The 24,749-nt window shown below is 34.6% G+C and overlaps 2 protein-coding genes across 3 annotated transcripts; one reads left to right on the plus strand and one right to left on the minus strand.

Moving 5' to 3' along the window:
- Positions 1 to 802: 802 nt before the first annotated feature.
- LOC107843739 (glycine-rich RNA-binding protein 2, mitochondrial) lies at positions 803 to 5,029 on the minus strand. Of its 2 annotated transcripts, none has more exons than XM_016688116.2 (5): positions 4,894 to 5,029; positions 2,770 to 2,910; positions 2,616 to 2,684; positions 1,902 to 2,008; positions 803 to 1,635 (listed from the first exon to the last, which is right to left on the minus strand). In XM_016688116.2, exons 2-5 carry the CDS (start codon positions 2,906 to 2,908, stop codon positions 1,045 to 1,047), a joined length of 906 nt encoding a protein of 301 aa, XP_016543602.2. In that variant the 5' UTR covers positions 2,909 to 2,910; positions 4,894 to 5,029; the 3' UTR covers positions 803 to 1,044. The 2 variants fall into 2 exon arrangements, with proteins under 2 accessions (XP_016543602.2, XP_016543603.2); XM_016688117.2 differs by having other exon boundaries at positions 4,890 to 5,006.
- A 17,028-nt stretch (positions 5,030 to 22,057) lies between these two features.
- On the plus strand, positions 22,058 to 24,644 carry LOC107852251 (calmodulin-7). Its single transcript, XM_016688120.2, has 2 exons — positions 22,058 to 22,309; positions 24,082 to 24,644. The coding sequence occupies exons 1-2, from the start codon at positions 22,234 to 22,236 to the stop codon at positions 24,453 to 24,455; spliced, it is 450 nt and encodes a 149-aa protein (XP_016543606.1). The 5' UTR covers positions 22,058 to 22,233; the 3' UTR covers positions 24,456 to 24,644.
- The last annotated feature ends 105 nt before the right edge of the window (positions 24,645 to 24,749 follow it).

Consider the following 24,749-nt stretch of genomic DNA (forward strand, 5'->3'; position numbering starts at 1 on the left):
CTAGTGAAAAAACATAAATTTTGTGGCGTATAACACTGCCATTTCCAACCAAGGAGATTTCACAATCTGTGATTGTGAGTTTATGGTAAGAAATTTTACGAACCAATTTTGCTTCTCCCAGCTTCCCTAAATCGATTATTATTTTTAATTTTAAATTTAATATGAGTTGGAGCCTGGAGGTCATATTAATTATAAGTGCATAATTATTATAAAACATTAATTCTACTGGTAACGCTACACCTAACAGTCTCTACTCACTATGAATACACAGTTGTAATGAGTAATGACCATCAATTTTTAAATAATAATGACCCACCCTAGGCCTAGTAGAATCTTACAAAAAGATGGGAAAATGTCCAAACATAAAAGCAATTACCATTTCATCTGCCTCGAATATGTTCCTCCACCTAATAATTTTTAAATTGTGGAGGAATTTGTTCGATTGGCTAATATGGTTAAAGTCATAGTACTTGAAACAAAAAATAATAAAAGAACTTTCATGGACAAATCGATAAACAGAGTGCATACATAAGAATAGCTTCCTCAATAGCAATCCCAACAAATACGTCAAAACGTGTTTACGTTAATGACCATTTGACTACATTAGAAAAAGATTTGCAACATGCAACTGGTTTTATTGATACAGAAACATATCTAGAGGGAGAGGGGGTAAGGTGTACGCAAACCTTAGTTCTACTTTTTGGGAGTAGAGAGGCTGTTTATAAAAAAAAAAGTGTTTCAACGCTCACACGAGACAACAGTTTCAACACTTACATCCAAAGCTACCTATTAATAAAATTAGTTTCAAACAGCTAAAGGTGTGGAGTACTTTTAATTAGCAAACACAAAGTTGGCTCTTATACTGCCAATTTAAGCATCCAAATTCGAGGTTAAATAAAAGCAAAATCTCAATTCCATAACAGAAAACGGAAGTCGAAAGTAGACACTATGAAAGAGATGAACTGCTAAACAACGGAAGGAAGAGATGTGTCCGTCTTCCATCGATTTTTCTTTTTTATCAAATAGCATTCGGAAGCAAATGCTTTAGGCTCTTCTGTCTGCATATTCACTGGATTCGCCGTTGTTGTCATCTCTGTAATCTTCACCTGCATCAACAGGGCTATCAACATCAACAGTTTCAGCTTGGTTGCTGGTGGCGTCGTTGCCAAGTTGATCATTGTTGCCAAAGCTGCTAGTGAAGTTGTTGCTCGCGGCTTCGGTGTTTCCACTGGCATAGCTGTCACCACTTGAAAAGTTGTTCGCACCGCCACTTGTCCCAAAGTCAGAACTGTTTTCTCCGCTTCCATAATTGCTAGCAATGTTTGCATCAACACCACCTGCAGTGCCACCATAACCAGAGGAACCATAATTACCCCCAGCTCCATAATTACCACCGCCGCCACCACCATAACCACCAGATCCATAATTACCGCCGCCACCACCACCAGATCCATAATTACCACCACCACCATAACCACCAGATCCATAATTACCACCACCACCATAATTACCACCACCACCTCCACCATAACCACCAGATCCATAATTACCACCACCACCAAATCCACCACCACCTCCATATCCTCTTGTCCTGTCGTTCGCTACATTCACCCTAATTCTACGACCATCAAGCTCCTGAAAGATGATTAAAAAAAGTTATCATAATCTGACAAACACACCAAAATACACAGATGCAAACACACATATCCACAGGTAACCTTCTCTCCTCCCGAACATAACTATCACACATATTTAAACACATAAAATTTTGTGGATAAAACACTGCAAGATACCATGAAAGAACAAACACTCCTTTGAAATTATTCCAATCATGTGAACCCAAACACACAGGAAACACATGCTTTTCTATTCCTAGAGCATCAAAGTCAAGAGAACCCTACCTGTTGGTCCAAAGCCTGGATAGCAGCGCTGGCATCCTCAGCACTATTGAAAGTAACAAAGCCAAATCCCCTAGATCTTCCAGATTCGCGATCATAAATGACTCTTGCTGCAATAAAAAATTGAAACTTTCAATAATTCCTCCTATAAATTAGTGCCTTCATGTACAGATAATGTCATACGTTCACAAGGTTAAGTATGAATGAACGAGCAAGTATTTGTAAGTCATGCATTCCTTGAATTATAATACAGCTTCAACCAGAAAAAAGGGAGAAATAATTCTTCCATTAGGTCTGAGCAACTTCACTTACTAATTCCAATTAGCAATACCCTACTCTGACAAGTTCAAACAGCAATACGCTAGTCGATGCCACGTCATTAAGGTCCTCCTTCAGACATAAAACAAGTGTGCTTTTCATCGTTGTATAGTATCTGGAAATTCGTGTTTCAGAACCTCCACTAAAAAAGTATTGTTGTCAAATATTTTTACTCGCAATTATTAAAACTCTGCCCAGCTCTTTATTATGTGCAAATAACCATCTCCCATAGTAATGAAAACAATGAACAAGCACTCAAAGGCATATGATAATGAGGAAGACAGCTGCAGGTGTCCAGGTTAAACTGCAAGGACTTCAAATGGAAATTTGTGAACTTTACAAAAGCATGACGGCAGATTTCTATAGTCCAAATAACATAAAGCTTTAAATGAGACAAACCTTCAACGACTTCTCCATACTTGCTGAAAGCTTCTTGGAGAGTGTGGTCATTCGTGTTCCAAGAGATTCCTACATTGTCAAACCAGAGGAAGTCAGCATAAATTAGAAGAAATATAGCAAATACAGTGCATAGACTAAGAGAAACTATATGCACCTCCCACAAAAAGTTTTGAAGAAGACATGCATCTAATAAGTTGAAAAATTGAAGGCTTGGATGCAGATATTTCATGATTGATGTGTTGCTTGCTAACAGCCTGCCGAATAATGTTCCCAGCTTTGTTAAAGAAAGCCATTCCTGAAAAGAGGCAGAAGAACCCGTATCAGTGAATTAATGAAAAAGGTAAAAGTACCATGATTAAGATTTTGATTAGGGAGCATGCTGTTTATCATCCTACACTTCGAGATTTATCTTTCAGTTGGTGCTTATAAAAGTGTGGCACAACTAAAGCTACATAAGAAGTTTTTAGATATTATAAACAGTCAACTACCTCTAGTTTAACAAGGGGTGGGAAATAAAACAACTGACAAGTCCAAGTAAACTTTATTCATTCCCAAATGAGAGGAGAACAAGGAGAAAGGTAAACAATTCTCAGCAGCAATTTCTAGTGCCGCAGTTAGCATCAAAATTTTACGGTTTCACAGAACACTGCTTCTATGATGCACTCCCTAATATTTGACGATAACAGAAACGATTGTTAGAGAAATTAGTTATAGATTTCTCAAACACACCAGCAAGTTCATTTATCGATTAACCATTTGGATGTTATAGATATTATACTTAGGCATATATAATGCTTAAAATAGAGAAGCTTATAAGTTGGAATAGGTTGTTTAGATAATTTAAACAGAATTTACAATTACAGCTTTTATACCCTAGTTAAATTTTGCACGTTACTTTGTGCAAGTCAAAGAGTACATAAACACCAGGACAAAACTAAAAAAAATTATAGGCAATTTTTTCTTCTTTTTTGGTAATTTACTGTTGGAAAGACCTTAAGGATAAACGAACTCCATTTCTGGCACCCAAGGTGAGGCCAGGGATCAAATGAAGTGGATTGAAAATCACGAGTTATGAGGTTCAAATGCTAGAGGTTGGAAAACACTAGGTCACCGTGGAATTAGCAGGTATCCTATGCCCTATGGGGTTAGTATAGCCCTGACACCATAAACCATGGTCATTTATATTCCACATTCTATGCCATATTACATGTACTTTTTCTTCAACAAACCGCAGTACTAGTACTCAAAGAGATAACAATGCACCCAACAACTTTGAAATCATTATTAAATGAAAGCCATATGAATGCATATTAACTCGTAAAAAATCTGCATAAGGAAACAAACTAGGCAAAAAAACAGCGACATACAAATAGCTTTTGTAACTTTCCTTAATCATTGAGAATAGATATAATCATAGAAAACTAATCATTAGTTCTTATTTTCAACACTAAAAATCAATGGAAAAGGGATTAGGACTTCTCACAAAAGCAAAAGTAATGTATAATAGTGCAGACAGAGAAACACAGCAAGAGATAAATAAGAGAATGAACCTACAAAATTAAAGCTCGGTAGAGGTGTGTGCAAGCTAGCTTATAGCTTTATAAATTCCACCTTCTACACTATATTCTCCTGCACTCTTTCTTACACAATCCGGACTACTAACACTCAAGGAGATAACAATATACCCAACAAAGTTAAAAACATTATTATATGAAAGCGAATACGAATGTATATTAACTCGTAAAAAATCTAAGAAAAACAACCTAGTAAAAATCACAAAGAAGTGAAGACAAATAGATGTTATACCTTCCCTTAAATCATTGAGAGTAAACATAATAATAGAGGTATGTGTGCAAGCTAGCCTAGACACCATGGCTATATATATTCCACGGTCTACACTTTATTCTTCCGTAAACCTTAGAGCTTTTTTCCGCTTTTCGCTTTTGATAACACTGGCTCTACACTGTATTTTCGTGTACTTTCTCATCCCTAAACCAAGACTACTAATACTCAAAGAGATAACTACACAGTCGTCAACTTCAAACATTACTAAATGAAAGCAAATACGAATGCATAATAACTCATAAAAAATGGAAACAAAAACTAATACACAAATATCTTCTGTACCGAGTAAATATAATAGTAGCAATCGAATAAATAGCTCCTATTTTTAACAGTAATAATCAGTGGAAAAGTGATTAGGGTTTCGTTAAGGAAAAAAGTAAAAAGATGCAGACAAAGAGATACCGAAAGAGATAAATAAGAAAAATGAACCTACGAGGAGTTTGAGCTCAGTTTCGCCGGAGAGGAGAAACGCTGTGTGTGTGTGTGTGTGTGTGTGTGTGTGTGTTTGAACTTTCTACTTCGGCCGGAGAAGACTGCCGTAGTTTTGAAAGTAGGGCGGAAATGATCTTTATATAGGGGTGGTTAGTATATGGGCTCAGGGTGACCCGCTAGATGGAAATTGGGCTTGTTAGTTTGAAATCTGCATGGACTTGTATCCTAGCAGGCCCAATATGTTCCTTTTTTAAAAAAAAATAACATAAATATACACCGTAACTTACAATATTTACAGAAATTTCCATCCTTATAAAGTAATTACAAAAAATTTAACTAATTATGTATCTTCCTTAGATGTATCGTGGGGCTAATTATGTATCTTTACAAAGAAAAGATGTATCTTCGTGGGATGGATTATGCATCTCGATGAGATCCAAAATTTTAAAAAAAAATCGAGAGCTAATTATATATCTTTATAAGGAAAAAAATTGTATCTTCATTCATTGTATAGAAAATTATGGATTTCGACAAATCCAAGATTGGGATTTACAATAATTATATAAAATATCAAATTTTTCTGTAATTAAGTTCTAAAGTGTCGGGATGTGTTGTTGCCCTTTTTTTTTAGAAGTTATACATGACGTTGAGGGTCTTTCGAAAATAATCGAACTACCTTATTTCTGGGATAGGGATAAGGTTTGTGTATACTCTATTGGAAACAACTATTCTACCTCATTTCTGAAATAGAGGTAAGGATTGGATATGCTCTATCACAAACAACTCCTTACCTCAGTGTCGTAGTTCTGAAAGTAGGGTGGAAATGATCTTTATATAGAAGTGGTTAGTGTATGGGATCAAAGACGATCCGCTAAATAGAATTTGGGTTTACTAGTTTAAAATCTGCATGGGTTATTTATGACTTTGATGGTCTATCGGAAACAACTAATCTAGCTCACTTTTGAGATAGAGATAAGGTTTGCGTATACTTTATCGAAAATAACTCCTCTACCTCACAGTCGTAATTCTAAAAGTAGGGCGGAAATGATCTTTATATAGGGTTCGTTAGTCTATGGGCTCAGTTAGACCCGCTAGATGAAAGTTGGGCTAGTTAGTCTGAAATCTGCATGGACTAGTATCCTATCAGGCCCAACATTTGTTTCTTATTTTTTGAAAAGTGATACATGACATAAGGGTCTATCGAAAACAATCGATCTACCTCACTCTTGAGACAGAGGTAAGGTTTGCATAAACTTTAACGAAAACATCCCCTCTACCTCACTGCCGGAAATGATCTTTATATAGGGTCGTTAGTGTATGGGCTCAGTATGAGCTGTTTGATGAAAGCTAGGCTTATATGTGTGAAATCTGCATGGACTAGTATCCTATCAGGCTATTTTTTTTTTAAAAAAAAAAGTTAAACATGACGTGAGGGTCTATTGGAAATTACTGATCTTCCTCACTTTTGAGATAGAGGTAAGATCTATGTATACTCTATCGAAAATACTTCCCTACCTTACAGTGACATTACATAAAATACCGACTATTTTATTAATTACATCTTATCCATTTTTTTGAAATGGTGATACATGTATTATATGGTGATACATATAAAATTGATACATTTGAAATTGACAAAGATATTTATTTAAGGAAATAATAGATTCTCTTTTATTCCGTGGAGCAAATCACGCATAATCAGTTATATAATGAATTAATCAGATTAAAAAAATCCAATACCCTAATTTCTGTCAATCCCAATTTAATCCAATATGATCCCATCCACTTTCTCTACTGACCCACCTTCTATGGTCCTCAGCTCCACTTTTTCTCCTCCGTCGTCCACCGTCGAGGACGACGACTTCAATTACGACGTCTCTTGGTATAGTAAACATCCAGTACTTGCTCAATATCTCCGTCATTGGAGTTTTAACTTGCCTCCTTATTTTCATCTTCGGTAAGCTTCGAAGCGACCACCGTCGCATGTTGGGGGCCACTATTATTGCCTCTAAGCTCCTCGTTGCCTGGCACGCCACTGACGTTGCAATTGGCCGAAACTACGGAGCCGATGTTGCACAATATCCAACCCAGTTGATGTCTTCTCCGACAACGACCCACCCTCCTTTCGATTCACCTTCGCTGATTATTATTTGATGGCGGGGGATTACTATGTGATAGATCTGAAATATGTGTGATACATTTGTTTGAAGTTTGAAATGTATCACCCATTAATATCATATGAATCAATCAATAATTGATGACGTTGGTGGGGTGGTTTTTTCGTAGGTTGTTATGGGGATTTCCGGTGGTGAGTGGGTCATTTTTTAGTAGACAAACGCTGGTTCACCGGAACATGGAGCTCCGGTGATGGGATGGCTACTCCGTTTTTTGATACAGTGTGAACAAAATGTATCACCCATTAATAACATATAAATAACCCAATAATTGAAATAAATAATTGTATCTACCATATAAATCACCATAATAATACATATATCACTCATTAATATTATATGAATCACCCAATAATTGAAATAAATAATTGTATCTACCATATGAATCATCATAATACAATATGTATTACCCATTAACATCATATGTATCACCCGTTAAAATCATACAAACTGTATTTATCATATGAATCACCATCATACTCATATAATAATATCATATTTATCATTCATATGAATTACCATTAAAAGAATAAACATGTATGAATAACTAAATAAATTTATATGTATATCAATATATTTAAAAAAAATGAGAGAGATTTTAGGAGAGGAAAAAAATGTTGCATGCGTTAGTAGAGGAGAAAAAATCAGGAAGGAAGATGATTATATTGTTGATAATTAGGGAGATATTTTAGGAAAGAAAATCTTTGAAAAAAAATAGCTTGAATGAGTTAATGATGGAGTAAAAACAGGATGTGAGATATTGTTGATATGTATCAAGAGTAAAGTTGAAATCGGGATTTTATGTAAAATTTTAAAAAGTAAGGGATATTAGATAATATAGTCTCTTAAGCTTGAGATTTGTGTAATTTATCCTAATTTTGAAAGTATTGCGGAAATGATCCTTAGATAGGATGGTCAGTGTATGGGCTCAAACATGACTCGCTAAATGGAATTTGGTCTTGTTAGTTTAAAATTTGGATGAGCTAGTATCCTATCAGGCCCAAAATATTTTCTTTTTCCTTTTTAGAGAAGTTACACATTGTAACGCCTTGATTCTGGTACTCAGAATGCTACACAGTGCTCATGAACCCAAATGACTACAAGCTAATCCATGACTGATATTTGTACATATATACTGCATGATATACAATATAAATGCGGAAACATGAAGTGAAAGGACATAAGGTTCAAATCTGTAACATAACTGGTAAATCATAACATATAGATGGGGTATGAAATACCCAAAATACTGAAATAACTGTCTGAACACACTAGTCTGAAAAGCCTCTAACTGACTGAACTGTCAGAAGTTGATGGGACAAATCCCCAACTAAATCCAACTAATAAATTAATTAATGAGATAATATAGAAATAATCATGTCATCGAAGGATTAGGACTCACTGCTAACTGACTGCTGATATTTGGAATCTACTAATGCTCTGGAGCTCATGCTTCGGAAGCTATGGTATAAAACACCATAGCGCAAATGTGTCAGTACTTTGAATGTACTGGTATGCATGTGAGGTAGGCTAAATGCATGGGGTTCATATGCATGAACAATACTGGCTAACTGACTAATATGAACGTGAGAATACATGCATGAACACATAGTAACTATATCTGAGATCGCGATAACATGAGTTTACTGATAACTGAGTTCTGATGACTGATATAACTGATAACATGAGTGACTGTATCTGACAGTCCTAAATCTGCTGGAACTAGATGAGTTTTGTATTGTTCTGAGTTGGCTGTATCTGACAGTCCTAAATTCTGTAAAACTATCTGAGTTCTAATATCGAGACTGAATGACTATATCTGACGGTCCTAAAACTGTGGAAAGTAGTTATCTGACCGACATGCCCCTAATACGCCATTATGGCTGAGTTGGGGTCCAATCTGTAACCCCAATTGGAAGGGTGTCAATACCGCACCACTAGTAAGGACAATCTGTGAGTAACCCTCATATAATAGGTAAATTTAGTGAGAATGGTGGAAACCCCCATATAACATGTTAAGCCACCTCATCTACCTTCATATAGCAGGCTATGATGTCTCAACCTATGCTGGCTACGTAGTTCTGGAACGCAAGGATTGCTTCTAAGAATCACACCCTCATATAACAGGTGAGTTCCCATCCTTGGGTTCACTCGGTGCTAACTCATACTCCCATCTAAATGGACACTGAACAGGAATTACTGAACTGAATTCCGTTGACTAACGGAATAGTACTGAGATTACTAAATTACTGAGATTTTCTGAGTCACATGACTGACTGAGTTCTATAGATCATGGCTTGACTGAGGATATCATGAAACATGTCACTGACTCTAGGCACACAACTATATTTTTCGAGCACAAGTACCCCCGGGACTCGATGGAAGGAAACTGACAAGGCATAACATTCTTGAACGCATGACCAATCATCAACAATCCATAATACAATAATTGGAGATATTTCATGGGTATTTGATTATCATAGCTGGGTACGTGAATAAGATAACATGTATACATAGCATAATTTCATAAGGCTAACTAATGAGCAATCCAACAAACAAATTTCAATACATAAGAATAACATGGAAGTCATTTTGGATCACAATTTAGCTATAGTGCATAATTTCTATCTTCTTAAGCATTTTATCAAACACCTTGCATGCACCCATAGGGCATAGGCTTAATCATCAAATCGACACATTATAAATAAATCAATTTATGGATTTCACTCACTTGCTAATGTAGTTTCATGAAAAACACATAAATATTCCAATTTGTAAATCATACAACAAGATAAACATGGTTACAATCAACCCACAACATAAATATCACGATTTGCAATTTGAAATAGGGTTCTTGAGCTTTATGGATGAAAAAAATCCATAAATCAACACAGCGCATACCTTAGTTCTTGGTTTAGCGAAGATTAACGGAGAGACTTTCTTGAAATTGAATTCCCAATTGAAACCCTAGCTTGTTCTTGAGAGAAAATCGAGAGAAACTAGTTTATTTTAGGTTCCAAATAGCTAAATCTCGTGTTAAAGGGCTTAAATAGGGGTGAAAAATTGACTCTTTTAACCCTGGATGCATCTTTTAAATTGGTGAAAATTTCTCAAACTGGACCCCTGGCGCGACGTGGCGCTATCATGTCGTGTCACTGGAAATTAAAAATTGGGAAATAGGGGAATGGTGCGACACGGAGCCATCGCGTTGCCACTTCATTTACGACCTGAAAGTTTGGCGCGACGCGCCACTATCGCGTACCCCTACTGAAATTTGACAACTGCCATTTTCTCTTGTGGCGCGATGCGCCACTGACTAATATGACCCTGTTTTACGACGGAAACTTGAAATAGTCATAACTTCTTACCCGGTTATCGGATTTAGGCGAATCTTATATCGATGGAAAGCTTATTGAATTTTCCACATGACAAAAAAGTGAAAATCTTAAAAATTCTCCATGAAATAAACATCATTCAATTTAGAAGATAGTACTAGACATTCTTGGGACGAAATTAGTTAGAAAACTTTAGGGTATTACACACATTTGGCCACTTAGCCAAAATTATTTATATTTGGTAGCTAATATACATAATATATACATACCGTATATGTATAATACACATCTATTTGTTATTTTCTTTAGGGCGATTATTTATGTCAATTTTTGACGTTTTCTTCTCATTTTAAGCGGAAGTTGATTCAATTGCAGGTTATATTGCAAATATGCGCGAAATAAGATCATATTATAGGAGTTGGCCATGCCCAAAGTCGTTACCTTAACATCAAGGAATAAGGGGATGTCGAAGGTAGGATTTGTGAGTGGAGCGAAGTCACAGTGGGATAAACATTCTGAAAGGTTCGACTTATCAATATAGTTTTACAAGTGGAGTCCACAAAGCATGGGATGTACAGAAATCTTGCGCTTTATTTTTGTGAAGATAAAAAGACTATTTTCAACAGGGACGGAGCCAGCATTTTGCAAGGGCAGCGAAAAATTATACTATTTATATATGACTAAAACTATTTTTTATGTATATATATTAGATGTTGAACCCATTTGAACTATGAACCCCCTTAGTTGAAATTATGGCTTCGCTTCTAATTTTTGATAGACACAGATTGTTGCAAATAATACTATGTACATGCTATTGCGATTAATGTATGCTTTCGAAAATATAAAAAGGGCAGCCCCTGAATCTGTGACATCCTGATGATATAGCAACAACTTTACCCGTTACTCCAAAACTTCTTTCATACTTTTGAAAAATAATTGCAGCCAAATATTAGATTGTATTGCCATCTTTTCTACTCACTATAGGATGCTTGGGTTTCTACCCATGCAATCTTAAAAAATAAATTTCAATCTTTGATATTAGCTTTTTAATTTTTATCCTTGAACCAAAATAATTCATGTTGCATGAAAAGGTACAAATTTAACCTTCGTTGATAGTCATGATCAAAATGATTTCATTCTCATAGTTAGAAATACGATTAGATTTATTCTTATTGACTTAACGACATAAGTCTTTTAATACGTGAGCTTTTTTTTTTTTTACAAGAAAAAAATAGTCAAATTAGACTTTACATTATGAGAGATGGTTCAGAACTCTAGATTTGTCTCACAACTTCATGAAAACACGTAGATTTGATTGTACAAGTTTACAATATCACGGGCGTTTTGCATTGTGCAAGTCCATGTAGCTATGAGTTATGTGTACATGTGCCTCGAACTCATATAAAGATTCTTCCTCTAAGATCCTCTTCCCTCTCCTAAGTTAAGAAACAAATGCTGCTTGATTGAACGAACAATTCCTACAAACCATGTTGGGAAAATCGAGCAATTTTCCCACTAAAACATAACAATAAAAGAAATAACCGATAAATAATATTGAATACTAAAAAATAAAGACACTAGAAAATTTGATAACGGAGTTTAGCCAAATAGGCTTAATCTCCGAGCACCCAACATTTTCTATTAATTATGGGAGAAGAGAATACAATTTTGGGATGATACAAATGGGAGGAAGAAGAGTTCTTTTATAGCTCTAAATCTCCTCCCCAAATGGTAAAATACCGATGTGGAATAAAATGTGTCAAAACCCAACAAATCTCCACCTTGGCTCAATTTTAATCCCACCAAAATAAAAATCCTCTCAATCAAACAAATAATAAAAAAAATTGCGGTGCTTCCAATTTTGCGCCGTGAGGCACCAACTTCAACTGTGCAGGATATTAACCAAGTTTAAACAGTGTTCGAACCTGCCCCTTGTAACCACCTTGGTCAGCATATCTGCAGGATTCTCCGTAGTGTGAATCTTCTGGAGAAGTATCTCCTCCTCTTCGAGAATTTCCCGCACAAAATGATAGCGAACATTAATATGCTTCGCCTGTGCATGAAAGACTTGATTCTTTACTAAATAAATAGCACTCTGACTGTCAGAATATACCTCAAGTTGTTTCTGATCAACTCCCAAGTCTTTAAGCAACCCATGAAGCCAAATTTCTTCCTTCACAACCTCTGTAATCGCCATATACTCTGCCTCTATTGTAGATAAAGCCACTTTAGACTGTAAGGTAGATTTTCAACTAACTGGCGCCTTTGCTAAAGTGAACAAATAGCCAGTCATAGATCGTCGCTTATCCAAATCACCCACATAATCAGAATCACAATATCCAACTATGCATTGACCAAGTAATTTATCCCGCTCGAATGTCAATCCAATATCTACGGTATTTTAGAGATACCGCAAAATCTATTTCACAGCTTGTCAATGACCCTTGCCCGGATCATGCATGCACCTGCTAACAATACTAACAACTTGTAAAATATAACTCTTCCAAGCTAGCTCTTCTTCACATCAAATTAGCTAGCTCCAAATTCAACTGCGCTACCAAGGCCAACAAAATTCTAATGGAGGAATGTTTTACAACTGGAGAAAATACCTTATTATAGTCAATTTCCTCTTTCTGAACATAGCCTTTAGCCACCAATCTTAACTTGTAGCAAATGTCTTCTTTATCAGGAAATCCTTTTTTCTTTGCAAATACCCATTTGCACCCAATTGCCTTTTTGCCTTTCGGTAGTTGTGTCAACTTTCATGTCTCGTTCTTTTTAAGAGATTGCATTTTATCTTCCATTGCACCTGCCTAACTGCCACTTTCTGTGCTTCGAATGGCCTCTAGGTAGGTGTTAGGAACATCTTCATCAGTAACTGGAAGTGCATAAGCTACCATGTCAGTGAAACGAGCAGGCTTCTGAATTTCTTGTCTCTGTCTTCTAACGACAATTGATTCTGATTTTTGCAGAGATTCTTGGGTCGAACCTCTTCCTCATCTGACTCTTCTTCTGCCATAGTAGAGTCAGGGGTGGTGCTTCGTGTTGGGGTCACCAATGTTTGCTCAAACTCCACCTGCTTTGGATTACACTCCACCTGTTTCATTGTACTACCAGCTTTCTCTGGATTTACCTTATTCAACATGGAAAATTCATCAAAGGTAACATCCCTGCTGATAATCGTCTTCTTTGCCTCAAGACACCATAAACGGTATCCCTTTACTCCAGCATTGAAACCCATAAAAAGAGCTTTCTTTGCTCGTGGATCCAACTTTCATTCAATTACATGATAATATGCAATAGAACCAAAAATATGCAAAGTATCATAATCAGTTGCAGGTTTTCCAGACTATACTTCTAATGGAGTTTTGCCACCTATAGCAGATGATGGCAAACAATTGACGAGATGTTAAGCGTACGTCATAGCCTCAGCCTAAAATTTTCTGCCTAACCCAGCATTAGACAACATACAACAAACTTTCTCCACAAGTGTCTTGTTCATACGCTCTGACACCCCATTCTGTTGCGATGTTTTTCTAACAGTAAAGTATTGAACTATGCCATAGTATTGGCATACATTCAGGAATGGATCATTCTTGTATTCTCCTCTGTTATCTGTTCAGAGAACCTTGATCTTTCTCCCTGTCTGGTTTTCAACTTGACCTTTCCACTTAAGAAAAATTCCAAGCACTTCATCCTTGTTCTTCATAGCAAACACCCAAACCCTCAGACACCCCATTCTGTTGCAGTGTTTTTATAACAGTGAAGTGTCGAACTATGCCACAGTCTTGGCATACATTCAGGAATGGATCATTCTTGTATTCTCATCCGTTATCTGTTTGGAGAACCTTGATCTTTCTCCCTGTCTGGTTTTCAACTTGAGCTTTCCACTTAAGGAAAATTCCAAGCACTTCATCCTTGTTCTTCATAGTAAATACCCAAACCCTCCTGGAAAAATCATCAACAAAGGTGACAAAATAATGCCTACCTCCGATGGACGGAGTTTTGGCAGGTCCACACACATCTGAGTGCACATAATCTAAAATACCCTTGGTATTATGAAGTGCCAAACTTCACTCTTCGTTGCTTTCCCAGAACACAATGCTCACAAAATTCAAGTTTGCAAATCTTCGTACCTTTCAACAATCCTTGCTTGGTAAGAATTTGCAAGGATTTTTCACCAGCATGTCCCAACAGCATATGCCACAGCTTCATTGCCTCAGCATCCTTCTTGGTGCTAGAAGTTACTGCTGCTACTGTCCCCAACACTGTACTACCTTGATAGTAGTACAAATTATTTTTTCTCAGGCCTTTCACAATTACCAGTGCTCCTGAAGTTGCTTTAAAAACTCCATCTCGTATTGTCACAACTAGGCCCTTAGATTCAAGAGCCCCCACTGAGATGAGATTCTTCTTTAACTTTGGCACGTACCGTACATCCTACAAAATTCTGGTGGATCCATCATGATTTCGCAGCTTGATCGAACCTATCCCGGTTGTTTTACATGGATTATCATTACCCATGTAGACAACCTCACCATTGAGTTCCTGAAACTCAAAAAACCATTCCCGAATAGGACACATATGATAGGTACATGCTGAATCCAATATCCACTCATCTGGATGAGATGATGTTGAAGGCATAACAACTAAGGAAACATATGATTCTGCATCACTTTTGCATTTTGCAACATTTGCATCTTGCGGATTTTGCGGTCTCTTTCCTTTTTTTTTTCAACTTCGAACAATCTTTCTTCCAGTGCCCTTTCTCATGACAGAAAGCACACTCATCTGTGGCAACGACTCGACCCTTTGATTTGGACCTTCCTCTTCTCCCTTAGTCTGGCTTTGCTGACGACCCCTTGCCACCAATACTTCTTCGAATGTTGTTGATTTGGTTTTCATCTTATCCTGCTTTCTAAATTCATGACTATATAAAGTAGAACAAACAACATCTAATGACACATTCTCTTTCCCACGAAGTAACGTAGTTTCCAAATGTTCAAATTCATCGGGAAGAGATGATAACAACATCAAAGACAAATCCTTATTCTCAAATTTCACATCTAAATTCAACAGGTCTACTACTAATTGATTAAACATAGTGATGTGTTCATTCATAGTAGTACCTTGTTGATAATCAAATTGGAACAATTTTTTCTTCATGAAGAGCTTGTTCTGACCACTCTTTTTCAGAAACTTGTCCTCCAACGCCTTTCATAATTTGTGCGCAGAAGTCTCATTTTTTACAGCATACTTCTGCTCTCTAGACAGGCACGATCGAATTGTTTCATACGCCAACCAATTTATGATGTTCCAATCTCTTTCTTCTACCTCTTCTGGTTTCTTTTCCTCAATAGCAATATCAAGACCCTGCTAGAAAAGAGAGTCCAAAACCTCTCTTTGCCACATGCCGAAATGGCCAATACCATCAAATATTTCCACCGCCAACTTCAGACTGGACAACGGGAACCTTGACCATGATGACGAGGAGCCCGATGCCCCGGCGTAGTAGGATCCTTCGTTTCTTGATCTTTATTTGCCATTACAGACTCAATAAAAATATTCAATATGACAACAACTGCAAACACTCAAGATGACCAAAGTAATTCTTTTCTGATGCGGAAGATCAGGCAAAGTTGCAACCACAGAGCATACTCAGACAGAACCTTAGCCTAGACAAACCTTAGAATCAAAAAGACCAAAGGAATTCTTTTCTAATGTGGAAGATCAAACAAAGCTGCAACCACAAAACATACTCAGACAGAACCTTGGCTCTGATACCACTTGTTGGGAAAATCGAGCAATTTTTCCACTAAAACAGAACAACAAAAGAAATACCTAACAAATAATATTGAATACTAAAAAATAAAGACACCAGAAAATTTGACAACAAAGTTCAACCAAATAGGCTTAATCTCCGAGCACCCAACATTTTCTATTAATTGTGCGAGAAGATAATAAAATTTTGGGATGATACAAATGGGAGAAGGAAGAGTTCTTTTATAGCTCTAAATCCCCTCCCCAAATGATAAAATACCAATGTGGGATAAAATGTGCCAAAAACCAACACATGCATAGACAATCAAATCAATTGTAGCTAGGAGTCCTATATATATATATATATATATATATATATATATATATATTGTAGCGTGATTCTAATTTCGGTACGTCTATGTAATCTCAAATATTCCTGATCATGTTCTAAATTAAAGATTATTTATAACAATCGAAAACTAATTATTACTTTGAGATGAATTTTATATTCCCACCCTATTTATTATTATACCTAGAAACTTTTAATATATCAAACGTTGCCCTTGCTAATTGGTAATCAAATCTTATGAGGTAACCATTTAATTTTCTTAATAGAAACTTTGCAAAATCTTAACCACAATTTTTTTTAACAACGAGAGTTATCCTCTCTTTATTTAAATTATAATATTAAAATTACGTGTATCTTGTTTTTTGGGTTTTGTGGACACTTGGACTAGATATTATTTTATTTAATTCCTAATGAGATGACATTTAGTAATAAGTTTACGTAATTGTTTTGGCAATGTTTGTCACATCTATATTAAATTATGATTTAAATCACGAAAGCTTCAGAATTTATTAAAACTATTAAAACTTTATAATTCTTATAATCTTACCAAATAGAGGCAAATTATAGTTTTATAAACAAAGTATCCAAATATTCTGAGCTGCATTAACAATCACTCGTTCTCGTACTTTTTATGCAAAATAAATATTTACGATTGAGTATTATTACAAAATTTTAAATATGCATAATTTTATTAATGGTTGTTGTTTCTTATTAAGGAAAAATCCCAAAGTTTTATCTAGTTTGGGTTAAGAAACGAACAAATTTTAGCTATTATTTGCTTGACGTTACTATCTAGATCAAAAATTTAAAACTATACTTCTATTGGGAGTATGCTACTAATTTTAATAGGGTTAAAGTCGTTTACATCCCGAGCTTTGTTGTAAAAATCAAACACCCCACTCAACTTTCAATAATAATTATTCTCCGTCCTTTTTTCTATTTGATTTTTCAAAATACCTACTTTACCTTTGTATTTATATCAATATATTTTAAATTTTTTTTTTTTAATTTATGGACACAATTTTTATTTTTTAATCTATGTAACATATTTTCTAAAAAAAGCTAAAAGTTTTTTTAGATGAGAAAATAAAAGTGAAAAATATTAATTGAGTATATAAATTAAAGAGATTCTATAACGAAATAATAAAAATTAATTTTATTAAAAATAAAAATTCTAATATCTATTTATCCATAGAAATAATAGGTAATTATATTTTTATAAATATATTTCAATGCAGGTAATACGAATTAATTAATAGTAGAGGGTCCTTCTAAAATAACTTCTCGACCTCTCTGAGGTAGTGGTAAGGTTTGCGTACCCCTACCCTCCTCATACCTCACTTAGGGGATTTCACTGGGGTGAAAATCAATCAAACACCCCCCTTAATATTGAGCAACAATCATTCTCCCCCTTTTTCACTATGTAATACCTATTTTACCCTTAATATTTTTAATCTTCTGTTTATATAATATTTTTTATATTATTTATATATATCTTTCTTAATCGATGTATTTATCATTTTTATTTAAATTCATTTACATTATTAGTAAATTCTCTTATAAACTAATTACAAAATCTAATGGTATTTTTTACATTCAATTTTTTTATATTATAGGTATTAAGTATGTATGTGTGTGTATATAATTATGTATATAGATACATATTTTGATTCACTCTTATTTTTTAATATCTATATAGATAAACGAGTTTTAGTTGTCAATTTGAATTATTTTGTAAATTGTAATTTTAAAATTCATTAACAATAATCATTTGATTTGTAATAAACATAGATCTACAACAACACCATACCCAGTGAAATCCCCTAAGTGAGGTATGTGGAAGGTAGGGGTACACAAACCTTACCACTGCCGTGGGGAGGTAGATAATAAGTTATTTTCGAAGGACCCTCGACTATTAATTAATTTATATTACCTGCATTGAAATATATTTATAAAAATATAATTACCTATTATTTTCACATATAAATAGATATTAGAATTTTTACTTTTAATAAAATTAATTTTTATTATTTTGCTCATTTATTTTTTATAGAATGTCATTAACTTATATACTCAATTAATACTTCTCACTTTTATTTTTTCATCTAAAAAATAACCTTTAGCTTTTTATAGAAAGTATGTTAGATAGATTAAAAAATAAAAATTGTGTTTATAAAAATATTTTTTTTTTTAAATATTCAAATGTTGATATAAATACAAGGGTAAGTAGGTATTTTAAAAAATCAAATAAGAAAAAGAAGGGAGAATGATTATTGTTCAAAGTTAAGGAGAGTGTTTGATTTTTACAACAAACTTCGGGGGTGTAAATGATTTTAACCCAATTTTAATATGCTATTGTTGGTTGCTAATCCAATTTAATTTAACTTTTTGATTGAGATATTTGGGGGAAAAAAATCCAAGAAAGGGTTCCACTTCTAAAAAAAAAGATACTTTTTTGGGGGTTATTTTTTCGATATTTGGTACTTATATGAGACTTCACTAAATTTCAGTTCACATGTTGCATGATTTTCTTAAAACAATGTTCGTAATGTATTTTGTCATTCAAAAGCTTGAATTCGAAATTTCTGATAGAAAAGTATTAGTAGTTCAGTTGTTGACTGTCAAGATTTTGAGCTTATTAATGAGAATCTGATTTTCCATCTTATAATCTCCTCGCTTCCTTCATTTTTTTACTTTAATTATCATTATTTTTGTAAACCTCCAATTAACAACGAAAATGAATTATTCTAAAGTCCATGTTGCTACTAAATAGTAAAGCATCTGGTATCTTCTAAAGTATCACTAAATTTGCTACGACACACTTTAATTTTACGGAGATCCTATTATCTATGAGCTAAATTTTAACATATTTTTATCAACTTTTTTGCTGACATGACACCTTTGAAGTGAGTTTCATTTTATGTACTAAAGGTGTCACGTCAACATAAAAGAGTGATAAAAATACGCTAAAAATGAGTTCAGGAGATAACATGGACCCCTGTAAAGTTGGAGTATATCGTAACAATTTTAACCATAATTTGAGGAGATACTTGATTACTTATCTCCCTGAAGAATATTTCTTTTTCTTTTATTTATCCAAATATTATTTTTTTTCCAGTATTTTTCCAAAAATAAATAAATAAATAGAGCGAAAATGACATAATCCTACGTGGCAACCACGGTTCGTTTTTAGTCAAACACAAGCATTCCGCGTACGAAACGCGTAACCGCGTAGCCCTTTTTCCCTTTTTATTTTCTTTTTGTATTTTTATATATTCCTCTTTTTTTTTTTAATAAAAAAGATTTAAATTGATAATTCATTTTTTAAGAGTAAAAAAATGAAAAGATCTGAGTACACGTGGCATGTAATGAGTGGTTTTCTTAGATGATATGGGGATCTAATGGTGGGCAATCAGTGACGGATCTAGATAGGGTTCAGGATTCATCCGAACTCTCTTCGTCGAAAAATTATACTATTTTTACGTGGTAAAATTTTTGTTATGTATAAATAGTAAAGGTTGAACCCCTTTGACTAATCCATATATTTACTGCTGAACTCCTTCACTGAAAATCCTGGATCCGCCTCTAGGGGCAATAGTTTATTCACCTATTTTGTTTTCTTTATGTTTGATTTGTTCTTTTAAGTTACTATTTTACCCCTTTGAGAATCGATATTAATGACTTATTTTTTAATTGTTGTTTCCTTCTCGATGTCATGGTGCTCGACTAATTCTAATTCGTAAAGGAAAAATCCCACTTCTTTTATTAACAACAATTCAAATTTCAAGGCTTGAACTATAATTTTCTAACAAGAAATGAAAGAGTATTTACAATTCGACGATAATCTTTTGGTGATTCTTTAGACGATGATATTCGATTTTGAAGTTATTAGAACAGTTTGTAAGTGTATAGTGACTTAAATGAAGAAAAATCTTTACATAATTGATAAAGTTGTTGTCACGTGATTTAGAGGTCACGAGTTCAAGCTGTGGAAATAACTTCTTTCGGGAATGCAAGATAAGACTACGTACAATAGAGACTCCTGTGTGATCCGATCCTTCCTCGAACTCCAAGCATAACAGGAGTTTTAGAGCATCGAGTTGCCCCTTAATACTTTATTTCCTAGCAAAAGAATGACTACTTTCTTAGGTTAACATTGACACCATTTTGATATTAAAAATCACTATGAAATAGTTGGAACTAATTCTACTATCTTTAACCATCATAATACATGCATTTTATATAGTGTATCTGGAAATTGTTATCTTGTCTAATTTTATAGGTCAACATATATATATATTATCCATATTTTTACAATACTACCGTGTGCATATATTAGATTTTAGCAGCCTAACATTCATTCTCGTACACTTTTTCAAATCTTATTCGTCAGATCATACTGAGTATGTTGTGGTTCAAATATGTTTATCAAATTTAGAGTAAATACATAATTACCTTCTGATATTGATCGACCTATTACCCCACGATTCTTACTTAATTCGTTTCAAATATATCACATTTTGCTAAATGTCAGTCACAATAAAGAGAGTGAATACACGCACCAATCAGGTACTGTCACGTGTTAAATATATTTAATTTTTTAAAATAAATTTTTCCTTTTTATTTAATATATCACCCACCTCACCCCATCCAGCACCCCCTCCCCCCACCCAACGTCCAGCAGCTCCCCTCCACCCCACCCCCATTCAGCACCCCCACCCTCCGTCCAACAGCCACACCCTGTCAGCATCTCCCTCTAACCCTCACTCCGTCAAAATCTCTCTTCCCGTCTTTTTTTTTTTTGTTCAAATCAATTCAAAAATTGTTTTATGATAGAATTGAGTTTTAAAGATAGTTAAATGAGCTTTAATGGAGTTTTAAAGATATATATATTTTTTTAAGTTTCAATGGAGTTTTAATGGAGGAACTTTAATGGTGTTGAAGAAGACATTGTGTTAAGCTTTAATGGAGTTTTAATGATATTTAAAAAGAAAAAGTTTCAATGAAATTTTAATGGTGTTGAAGGTGTTGAAGAAGAAAGAGTGGGTTGGTGGGGAGAGAGGGGGGTACGGGTAATTTAAAAAAAATAAATATTAATTCTTTTCCTTTAAAAAGGAATATAAATTATATATTAATTATTTACACGTGACAGTTTTTTATTGGTCAAAAAGTCAATTTTGAGCCCTTTCACGCGCCGGTGGCGCGTGTATACACGCAGAGGTCTAAAATGATGTATTTGGAATGGAATAAAGAAGAATCGTGGGGTAATAAATCGAAGTTAAAGTTTAAACGTCTTTTTGAAAATTTCGGACAACATCGTAATTATGTATTTACTCTCAAATTTATAATGATGGAATTTCAACATTTTTTATATTATAAGGTATATTTTTTTTTACATATATAAAATTTGAAGGGTAAAGAGGGAAAAATGGACAGATGGAAATAGATAAACCAATCACAATCAATATACTATAATGTAGGGACAGAGAGAAACAACTCTTTACTATTTTTGTTATATTTATTTATTTATTGTTTCCTAATTCATTTTTTTTTTTTTTTTTTTAAAATTTCCTCAATTTATATTTACCATGATAACTTTAAACTTTGTTATAAAAACACCAATCATGTCATAGTTCCAAATTCCAACAACACAGCTGAAAATATCTTTCCAAAAATAAAAACAAGTAGTACAACTTATCTTGTATTTGAAATTCTAGAAGAAAATGGCAGATCAGTTGACTGATGACCAGATCTCTGAGTTTAAGGAAGCATTTAGCTTGTTTGATAAGGATGGAGATGGTTAGTTTTTTTTTTTTTCTATATGTAAATGCATGTGTATATGTATATATTATGTTTCGTGTTTTGATATTTTTATGATTTTATGTGGAGTATGTTTGTTACGGATCTGACTGTTTGATATGAATGAACATGTTGATGATTTGGAAACCATGTAGACTGATGTTGCTATGGTGAATTATTGTTTTCTTGTTAGTTCGTTAATTAAGAGGTATTTCGGTATCATGAGATGTCAGGTTCAAAAACGAGTTATGTTTTTTCATTTTTGGTGGATAGAGTTATTCGGTACCTGCATCACCTAGTATATGGATTGAGAACGATCATGAGGTCTCAATTTCAAATTTCAGCTGAGAGAAATACTTGGTGATTTCCTTTTATGTGTACTACTCTTGGTGGACGGAGTTATCTAGTACTTGTTGCTCGTGGGAAGTGACAGAGTTATCTAGTACTTGTTGCTCGTGGGAAGTGACAGAGTTATCTAGTACTTGTTGCTGGTGGGAAGTGACAGGTATCTAGTGGAAATAGTCAAGGTGGAGCAAACTGAGATCTCTGGTTCAAAAACGAGTTATGTTTATTAATTTTAGTGGATGGAGTAATCCGTTACCTGCACCTCGTATATGGATTGAGAGCGATCATGAGGTCTCAGTTTCAAATTTCAGCCGAGTGAATACTAGGTGATTTATTTTTATGTGTCCTAGTTCGGGTGAACAAAGTTATCTAGTACTTGTTGCTGGTGGGAAGTGACAGGTATGTAGTGGAAATTATCAGGGTGGAGCAAACTGAGGAACAAAGTTATCCTGTACTTGTTGCTGGTGGGAAGTGACAGGTATGTAGTTGAAATTATCATGGTGGAGCAAACTGAGATCTCAGTTTCAAAAATGAGTTATGTTTTTATTTTTATTTTTGGTGGATAGAGTTATTCGGTACTTGCACCTCTTATATGGATTGAGAACGATCGGGAGGTCTTAGTTTCAAATTTCAACTGTGAAGGATACTAGGTGATTACTTTTTATATTTCCTAGTCTTGGTGGACATAGTTATCTAGTACGTGTTGCTGGTGGAAAGTGACTGATATCTAATGAAAATAGTCGAGGTGGAGCAAATTGAGATCTCAGGTTCAAAAATGAGTTTATGTTTTTTCATTTTTGGTGGATAAAGTTATCTGGTACCTGCATCACCTCGTACATGGATTGAGAACGACCATGAGGTCTCACTTTCAAATTCCAGTATCCTAGTCTTGGTGGACGGAGTTATCTAGTACTTGTTACTGGTGGGAAGTGACAGGTGTCTGGTGGAATTAGTCGAAGGTGGAGCAAGCTGGTCCAAATACTACGTTTATCAAAAGGTAAAAAAGGAAAAGAGTTATCCAATCCCGGTATCTGTGTCGGTGAGAAGTAGCAGAAACTAAGAGCTATTTGAGAGATACTGTGTTAATTGGATTGGATTATACATGGAAGAGAAGTGATAGTTTTATTTTGATGATAGATTTGGCCTTCATAAGTGATTTCAGCTTGTTTTAATATGTCATAGCCTTTTGGTCTGAACTAATTGGTGGGGATGAACACATAGATGAATGATTTTGTCATTGGTTGTCAACTGTCAAAGATTGAGAATAATGTCCAAGTATTCTTTGGAGCAAGTATTATAGAGTAAAGAGTTCACATATTGAACAATAGCCGTTAGTTGAATGACCATATGAGAAATCGACTGAAATTACTTCAAGTATACCTATTGTTAGTTTTCGTGCAGTAAGCTAATCGCGAAGCTTTGTATAGGTTGCATCACTACTAAGGAGCTTGGGACTGTGATGAGGTCGCTGGGACAGAACCCGACTGAAGCTGAACTCCAGGACATGATAAACGAGGTGGATGCAGATGGTAATGGAACCATCGACTTCCCAGAGTTTCTAAACCTCATGGCCAAGAAGATGAAGGATACAGATTCCGAGGAGGAGCTGAAAGAGGCATTCAGGGTTTTCGACAAGGATCAAAATGGCTTCATCTCGGCTGCTGAGCTTCGCCATGTGATGACTAACCTTGGGGAGAAGCTCACTGATGAAGAAGTCGATGAGATGATTAGGGAAGCGGATGTCGATGGTGATGGTCAAATTAACTATGAAGAGTTTGTTAAGGTCATGATGGCCAAGTAATTCCACCACCCTCTTGTTAAAAGTTTAAGTTTAGACTTGTTAAAATTTGTGAAAAAATGCCAAAAAATGTTTCATTGGATAGGATGTGCTTAGTATAATGTATGTTTTTACCATCTCTAGATGTATTGGACCTTGAATGAATGTAATGTTTTATTGTAAGGGTAGTGTAATCTCTCTTCTTTCTCTTGATATTCTTTAAGTTTTGTGTACTTCCTTTGGTCCTCTTTGTTGATGAATGCAATTTTATTAGCATTCTCGTATGTATAATGTATGTATTGTAAGGATTTGTTAAGA

Source organism: Capsicum annuum, chromosome 10 (genome assembly GCF_002878395.1).
Source record: "Capsicum annuum cultivar UCD-10X-F1 chromosome 10, UCD10Xv1.1, whole genome shotgun sequence".
Taxonomy (NCBI): Eukaryota; Viridiplantae; Streptophyta; class Magnoliopsida; order Solanales; family Solanaceae; genus Capsicum; species Capsicum annuum.